Raw genomic sequence first — 8,319 nt, 5'->3', positions numbered from 1 at the left:
GGGGGACATGCTGGCACACCGGCTCGTGTGCGCCCGGCCGCGATGTCGCCCCATGGTGCGGAGCGAACCAGCGAGGCGCACGCGTGTCCTGCTGCGCGCGCGCTCGGCGACCGCACATCTTGGGGTGGGCGCGGTGGCGTGGTCGGTGCCAGGGGCTCCTGTCGTCGTCATCATCATCATCCCCTGTGCCCAGCTGGCGCGGTGCCGGGGTCCCGGACGGCGTGAGAATATCCTGGAAGTTCAAGGGGGTGGGGCGGGGCGGGGGATGTATTTGCACATATGTCGGGGATATTATTATTGAGGCCGTTCCCTCGCCCCTTCTCTGCATCTGTTGCCCAGATCCGACACATTTTGGACAGTCGTCACGCTGTTGGCCGGTCCGGGCAGGGGCTGATCGAGAGCCACACGCTCCCGCCCCCCCCCCCCCCCCGCCAAGACAAAAAGTGGTCGCCGGCCCGCGCGGCGATCGCGCGCCCCCGCCGGGGCCGGGCAGTCTGGATTGCCGTGAGCACGGTGTTTTTGTCTGACCATGTCCTGCCCCCAGCCACCCGGGTGCTCCTCAGAGATCCTCCACCCTCTTCTGTCTTGCTTGCTCCGGCTCTACCGGGCTCACTCTCTTTCCTCTCGCTCCTTTCTCGCTCCCCTTGCGCCGTCCCAATGCCACCCAAATGCACCGGGTAAGGCAGCAGATCGCCCTCTTGCGCCACCGGCGCGCGGCCGCCCTCTGCCTCGCTCTCCTCCTGGCCGCCGCCACAGCCCCCACCGCGGCCGTTCCCCGAGCCCTGCACTGTTCCGATCGGTTGCCGGAAAGCCACCACATATCGGCCGGCACTGCGGAGCCGGTGTCCACTGCCGGCACCCCGGCCCCGGCCCCGGGCCCGAGCCCGGCTCCGGACAGCAATCCGACCTCCTTCATTCCGGTGGGCGACCTGCTGTCCTCGTCCCTGCGTGACGCCTTCCTCCGGGCATCGGACTGGCTCTATCGGAGACGCACGGCGGGGCATGGGTCCGGCACGACTGCCGCCTCCGCCCTCGGCCCGGGCCCAGCCCTCTTCCCGGAGGCCGATGTCCGCCAACTGGAGGCCCTCCTCGTGGCCGGGGCACGCGGCGCTGGCGATCCTGCCCTGGCCGGCCCGAATGCCGACGCGTGGCGCCTGCTCGTCCACCGGCCGGATCTCTTCCTCAGCCGGGTTCTGGGCACTCCCTGCCCGCGGACCGGTGAACCGACACACACGATGGTGCATGCGTGCACATTTGGCCCTCTCTCTCTCTCTCTCTCTCTCTCTCTCTCTCTCTCTCTCTCTCTCTCCCTCTCTCGTGCCGCTTCTTTCTTTCTTTCTCGCTCTCTGTCCCCCCCCTTCCCCCGCCCCCTTCAGCCCTCATTGACCTCCGGTTGCCCTTTTCCGCATCTCGCCGATTGTCTGGCGCCCCTATGTGTGCCGCAGGTTAATCGCCTCCGGCGGTCGCTCGAGCTGTGGTTCCAGTCCGGGTCCATCGAGTATGCCGAGTCGCGTTTCGGCGAGGCGATGTCCATTTTTTCCAGCCCGGCCGCCTCGGCGGCGGCCCTCCTGGCCCTGCTCCGCCGGGTGGAGGGCCTGCCCCCCGTGGCGGGATTCCATCCGCGCCCCGGCTTGGACTCCACGCGTCAAGTGCTGGATGCCATCCAGACGGCCGGGGCCATGCCGAGCCCCGGCCGTCGGCCTCCCGGCGCCCGGCGCACCCCCCCCGGTCCCGGGGTCTTGGCCGAAGACCCGCTCCAAGGGCTGCGTTGGCGCTTGGCCCGGAGCCTTCCGCTGCCGCTGGACTCGGCCCTGGGCTTCCGCCTGGTGGACCGGGCCCTGACAGCCGAGGCCCTGCGTGCCGGCTGGCTTGTGGACTTCGGCCACCGGACCGGCACTCTCGGATGGCTGCTGCCCTTCCTGGCCGGGTCGCAGGATGTGCCACGACTGGGTATGCACATTTTTGCCGGGCACTTTCCGAGTTTGTCCCTCTCTTTCTCTCTCTCTCTCTCTCTCTCTCTCTCTTCTCCCCTCGTGCTCGTGCTCCTGCTCCTGTCGTTATTCCGCCCGGCCAGGATGTCCCACCTGCCCTGACATTGGTTGCCTCCTTCGCATTCCCCCATCCCAACTCTCCTGACTGTCAATGCCAGCCTATCATCCGATGTTCCGCCGGCATGGGGCCCAGCATCTGCTGGCCGGGGATGCCCGACCGCCGGCTCTCCCCTCGGATCTGGAGTTCCTCTTCCGGCCGCTGAGCGTCCTGTCTTCGGACACCTCGCACATGCCCCTGCGCGTGGCCCTGGCCGAGGCATGCACCTGCCGACCGGAGCCGGGGTTGTCCCTGCTGGCGCGCAGTTCGGCCCCCGGCGACCGAGACCTCTATGGGGCCTTGCTCCGGCATCGGGCCTGGTGCGGCTCGACGGCGGCCTCACACCGGGCCGAGCTTCTGCCCGGGGTCGAGGACGTGCGGCGCCTCTTTTCCGGGCTCCTGCAGGAGCTTTCCTTCTCCACGCTGGACGAAGACCCGGCCGATGGGGACTCGGATGGGGCTGGGGCCGGCTCCGACGGCGGGGTTTCCTTCATGAAGCGGCTGTTCGACGCCACGGCCGGCAGGTTCCTGCAAACCTCATCGGATGATGAGTCGGTCGACGCGGCCACCCTCCTGCCCGGCACGCGACCGACCGTTCGGACCATCCTCTTCGAGGCGCTGTCCTCGGAGTCGGCGCGCATTGCGGGCCGAGGCGCCGGGTCGCGCGATCCGACCCTCGACCCCCCGGAGGCTCCCGGGGCCCCGGCCATCTATCACCACTATCCGGCGGAGTCCTTTGCCCCGGCCATCGACGATTGGGCCTTCCACGCGGTGTGGGCCCCGGAGGATGGCCAGCCGACCGACGACCTGGCGGGCATGGAGGGGCCCCTGGCCGGGGGGCTTGATGCCCCGGTGGCCGAAGGCGGCCCTGAGCCCCTGGAAGAGGTGTCCAGCTCCCCGGACGACGCGCAGCTGGCCCTGGCCTCGGCGGCGGCCGGCCTGGCTCAGCAGCCGGACGCCGGGGATGCCATGTGGCAGGTATGCTGGCACGCATGCGCGAGGCCTGCAAGCGAGGCAACAGCAGCAGCAGCAGCAGCAGCGACCGCAACAGCAGCAACAGCAGCAGCAGCGGCCACAGCAGCAGCAACAGTAGCGGCCGCAGCAGCAGCAACAGCAGCAGCAGCGGCCACAGCAGCAGCAACAGTAGCGGCCGCAGCAGCAGCAACAGCAGCAGCAGCGGCCGCAGCAGCAGCAGCAGCGGCCGCAGCAAAGCCCCCTTGATCCCCTCCCTTCCACTTGTCCTCTTCTCCGACTGACCTTTCGCCTCGTTACCTTCGTCCCATTGCCTTCGCCCGATAGTGGGATTTCCTGGATGCGGTGCGCGCATTGCATGTCCTGTCGCATCTGTTCGACGCGGCTTCCTCCCCACTCGGGGCGGATCCCTCCCAGTGGCCGGGCTCGACGGCATCATCTCCCGGGGTCGATGCGCTGGCCAGTGGCAACGGCCACAACGAGGCTGCCGGCGGCGCCGTCCTGGGCAGCCCCTCGCAAGCCGAGGCATATGCCTTTCGGTTTGTGCGTGATGGCGGCCTGCAGGTGGTTCGATCGTTGCTGTTCGCCACGGCCGGGGCCCGGCGCGAGGCCGAGCGCGCGCACCTGGCCCAGCCGGGCCCGGATGCCGGGCCCCTGGCCGATGTGGAGCTCTACCGGAATTGCGTGGCCCTGGAGACGGCGGTGGCGCGGCTGCTGGCCAACTTGTGCCTGCACCCGAGCGCCGCCCTGGCGGTGGCCGCCTCGCCGGGCTTCATGATGGTCCTGCGCCAGTGGCATCGGGAGGCCACGGCGTCGATTGCCTCGGCCGGCCCGGCCCCGGTGCCGGGGGACACTCCGCCGGCCGACACCCCGGCCGGGGCCGCGGCCGCCCGCGCGGCGCTCCTGCTGCGCATCAATGCCGAAACGCGCGGCCTGCACGCGCGCCGGGCCCTGGTGAACATCGACCACCATCTCCATCGCCCGGCTGCCCTGTCGGCGGACCTGGATGCCGAGGCCTATGGCCCGAGGGACTCGGTGTCCGAGTCGGGCGGTCGTGGCCCGGACCGCCTGGCCGCCGCGGCCATTGTCGCCTGGCTCCGGCGTGTTGGCCAGCGCTGGCGCTCGAATGGGGCGGTGGCGCCGGTCGGCGATGCCTCCGCCACGGCCGCCACGGCTCCCCCGGCGGAGGAGCACACCCTCCCGGCGGATGGCCTGCTCTTGGACCGGGATGCGGAGGTCCCCCTGCCGGGGGATGCCGGCCCCTCGGCGGCCGGGCCGGCCGCCGTGGCGCCCCTGGCCCCGGGCTTTTCCGGCCAGCTGGCTCGCTTGCTCTCCGGGCTGACCGTGGAATCTTCCCTGTCGGTGGAGGAGCGCCGGCTGGCCGCGGCGGTAGGGGGGTTCGCCTCGCGGGCCGCCATCCCGCTGACCGGTGGCCACTCGGCCAATGGGGTCCGGTCCCGGCATGCGGAGTCGACCGCCCCCGGGCCGATGTCCCGGCACATGGGCAATGGCCTGGCCGGGGGTCGCGCCATCTCGGGCGCCTCCTCGGCGGGCATCGCCCTGGGGTCGGGCCAGCCCGGGCCGCTGGTCGGTGGCCCGCACCCGGGGGCCCGGCGCCTGCGGCCCCTCTTTGCCGATGGCGTCTTCGAGTGGACTCCCGGCCCGGGGTCACGCGCGGCGCGGGCCCTTCGAACCGGGCTCCTGCCGAGCGAGCTGGCCCTGAGCCCTGGCGGGGAGAAGCCCGGCCGGGCGCCCGGGGCCCGGCCGCGCCCCACACGCGAGGTCCTCACCTGCGACGTGGTGTTCGTGCATGGGCTGCTCGGCAGCGTGGGGTGGACCTGGCGCGGGGGGGACCGCCGTGCGTCGGGCCCGGGCGCGGCCCCTGGCACCGGCACCTCGCCGGAGGTGTCCAGCTGGCCGTGCGCCTGGCTGATCGATGACCTGACGCATGCGTGCATCCGCCGGCAGATGGACCACCGGTGCTTCCACGACGCGGCCGGGGCCGGATGCCGGGCAGCCAGCCGGTGCCGGTGCTGCCAGCGGCGGCTGGCGGCCGCTGCCGAAGCCGACAGCCCCACCTCCGTCCTGGTCCCCGGGGCCCCGCTGCGCGGGCTAACCCCCGAGCAGCTGGACCAGTCCAGCCTGTCCTTCGCATGGCGCGTGGGTGGGCAATTTGGGGCGGCCCTCTTCCACGACATGTATGACCCGCTGTATGCGGAGGTGGCGCTGCCGCTGGCCCCGGGGCCAGGGCTGCCGGAGCGGCCGCACGGCGCCGCAGCCCCCCCGGAGGCCGGTGCCCAGCTGCTGCCGGGCGGTGTTCTGCCGGATGGGCGTCTGGCCACCCCTGCCGGGGGGCGCCCCTTCCCCGTCATGTGCGACGGCCGGTATGTGTATCACTTTGGCGAGGGGGATGTGCCGCTGGTGGCGGCCCGGGCGCCCGGGCCGGCCGGGCACGAGGACGCCCCAGCCGGCCGGGACCCCTCGCGGGCGCTGTCAGCCCGGCAGCGCCTGCTGGTGGCCCGCGCCGGTCCCCACGCCCAGCGGCACTGCCATCCCCAGAGTTGCGCCCAGACCCTGGCTTGCTTGGCATGCGGGGGCGTGTGGTCCGAGGAGCTGGTGGTCGAGCGGCCGCGGCTGATCGCCGTTGGGTATGAGACTTCGGTCAGCGGCCGGGCCCGGGCCGACCCCCTGTCGGTGCAGCTCCTCGGGGCCATCCCGGAGGAGGAGCGCCAGTCGCCCCCGCAGGCACGGTCCCAGGCTCAGCCGCCGCAACGGCCGCAGCCGCAGCAGCCGCCGCAGCAGCAGCCGCAGCAGCAACCGCAGCAGCAGGCCGGTGGCGGCGCCGCGCACCCACTCGATCCGAATGCGGCCCTGGCCCCCGGGCGCGAGGCGGCGCTCGACGTGGAGGCGGCCACGGTGGCCGTCGAGGCGGCCAGCGGCGGCGACCCCAACGCCAATGTCACCAGCCCGGAGCTGACGGTCGTCACGGCCATCCTGAATGCGGCGGGTGGCGGGGCGGATCCTGCCCCGGCGGCGGCTGCGGCCGCGGCGGCCGTCGCCGCGGCCGCAGTGGCCACTGCCACCGCCAATGTGGCGGGCTCTCCTGCGGCCGGGGCGACGTCTGTCCGGGGTGCCGGTGTCGCTGCCGCTCCTGCTACTGCTCCGGCAGTTGCTGCTGCTGCTGCTGCTGCTGCTGCTACGGCCGCCCCCCTGGACGATGGCCATTACAGCTGCCTGGAGGCCGCGGCGGCCGTCGAGTCGGACATGGCCCCGGCGTCGGCCAATCGCCCGGAGGCCGGTGGGGGCTCCCTGTTCCGCGACCTGCGCCAGGCCATCGGGTCTTGGGAGGATGCGCTGACCAGCCCGTGGTCGCGGTTTTTGCGAGGCCGCTCCGGCGCGGGCCACGTCGACGATGTGCCCCCGCGGCCCGGGGGCGACCCGGCTGCCGGTGGCGCTGGCATCTCGTCGGCCGGCGCAGCCGGTGACGCCCCGACCGCCTCCCAGCAGCAGGAGGCCGACGACGGGGCACACTGGCTGCAGGCCCGGGCCCGGATGCTCCGGCGGAAGTTGGGCCTGGCTGGGGTCGGCGCCGGAGCCGGAGCCGGAGCCGGGGCCGGGCCCGGGCCCGGGTGGGCGGCCCCGCCGGAGGGCGGGCGCTCGGTGGTCTTCGTGGCACACTCCATGGGCGGGCTCATCGTCAAGGAGATGTTGGCCCCGGCCGCGGAGGCGGAGGAGGAGGGCCACGACGCCGGGGCCCGGCCGCCGGCGGCCGACGCCCGGCCGACTGCCGGCGGTGATGATGGTGTCGGTGGGGATGTGGCCAGCGCCGCGGGCCGGGGCGCGCGTGCGGCTGACCGGCCGCTGGATGGCCTGGCCGCGCAGACGGTCGGCGTGGTGTTCCTGGCGACGCCGCACTTTGGGTCACACCATGCGGCGTGGGCCTCGCGATGGGCCCTCGGCCGGCGGATCGCCATGCCCAGCCGGGATGTGGCCCTGCTGGCCTACGGGGCCGACCACCTGTCGCAGCTGAACGCCCGGTTCACCGAGCTGTATGCCCTCCGACGCCAGGCAGCCGGGCTGTCCAGCCATCCGGAGGCCCCGGGGCTGCAGCATGTGCCCCTGCAGTCGGACCCGGTGCTGGCCGGGCCTTGCGAGGAGGCCGGCGGCCCGGCGGCGGGCGTGGCGGCCGGCGGGCGGCTGACTGCCGCCGGGGCGGCGCTCGCCCTGTCGGAGCGGGCGGACCTGCTGGGCTTGCCGGCGTCGGCCGATCGCCGGGCCGCGGCGGCCTCCCTGGCGCAGATGGTCGACCGGTTCTACCGGCGCCACGGGGCCGGCGGCATGGATGAGCCGGCCGGCGCCTCGGGCCCGGGGGTCCTGCGCCTGTCGGCGCGCTTGCGCCAGGCCGGACTCAGTGGCCTGCTGGCCCCGTCACCGGGGGACCATCCGCCGGCCGGGGGCGATCCCCATGCCGGCCCGGGGTCCTCCTGGCCGGCACGCGCGCCCCTCCCCCCGCCACTGATGGTCCTGAGCCTGAGCGAAACCCAGCCGCTGATGCTGGAGTATGTGGCCTCGCTGCTGCCGATGAGCTCTCGCTGGCTGATGGCCGTGACGGCGGACTCGGCCAATCCCGGGATCGGGTACTATGCGGCCACCGCGCGGCCGACCCACCACATTGACATCTGCAAGCCGGATTCGCGCGACGCCCCGGACGGCGTGTACCAGTCGATCCTGGCCCTGGTCCGCGCGGCAGTGCCCGTATACGCGGCGCAGCAGGTCGGCCTACGTGCGGACGGCCAGCCGGGCGGGGCCAGGTCGGAGCCAGCCGCCGCCGGCGGCCCGCCGGGGCCCGGCGCCGCCAGCACAAGCCCACCGCCAGGCGTCACCCCGGTGGCCGGGGCGCCTCCGGGCGGTGGTGACGCCGGGCCTGACGCGGGCCTCGGCGCGGCGTCGACCGCGTCACCCGGGGCCGCTCGGCGGTTCTTCCAGCGCCTTGGCTTCGGCGGCGGAAGTCGCCGCGAATGAACGCGGGAAGCACGCAGGCCGAGCCTTCCCCCCTCCCCCCCGGGGGGGGGGGGGGGGGGTGGTCGAGAGCCGGCACACAGGGGACATGGCCCGCCGCTGCCCTGGCCCGGTTTCACACATCCTCTCCTTTGCTGTGTATGTGTGTGTGTGTTTATTTATTTCCCCCCTTGGCGCCGTGCACACACACACGCACACGCACAAGCACACACACACACACACACACACACACACACATCT

The 8,319-nt window shown here is 73.2% G+C and overlaps 1 protein-coding gene across 1 annotated transcript; it reads left to right on the top strand.

Moving 5' to 3' along the window:
- Positions 1-668: 668 nt before the first annotated feature.
- Positions 669-8,082, top strand: H696_00358 (hypothetical protein; the record flags this gene model as incomplete). Its single annotated transcript, XM_009494205.1, has 4 exons — positions 669-1,238; positions 1,446-1,950; positions 2,150-3,066; positions 3,388-8,082. 4 exons carry the CDS (start codon positions 669-671, stop codon positions 8,080-8,082), a joined length of 6,687 nt encoding a protein of 2,228 aa, XP_009492480.1.
- Positions 8,083-8,319: the final 237 nt, after the last annotated feature.

The sequence above is a fragment of the Fonticula alba genome (assembly GCF_000388065.1).
Source record: "Fonticula alba strain ATCC 38817 unplaced genomic scaffold supercont2.1, whole genome shotgun sequence".
Taxonomy (NCBI): Eukaryota; order Rotosphaerida; family Fonticulaceae; genus Fonticula; species Fonticula alba.
The sequence above is the reverse complement of the archived record's forward strand: the minus strand, read 5'-3'. Positions and strand labels throughout refer to the sequence as shown.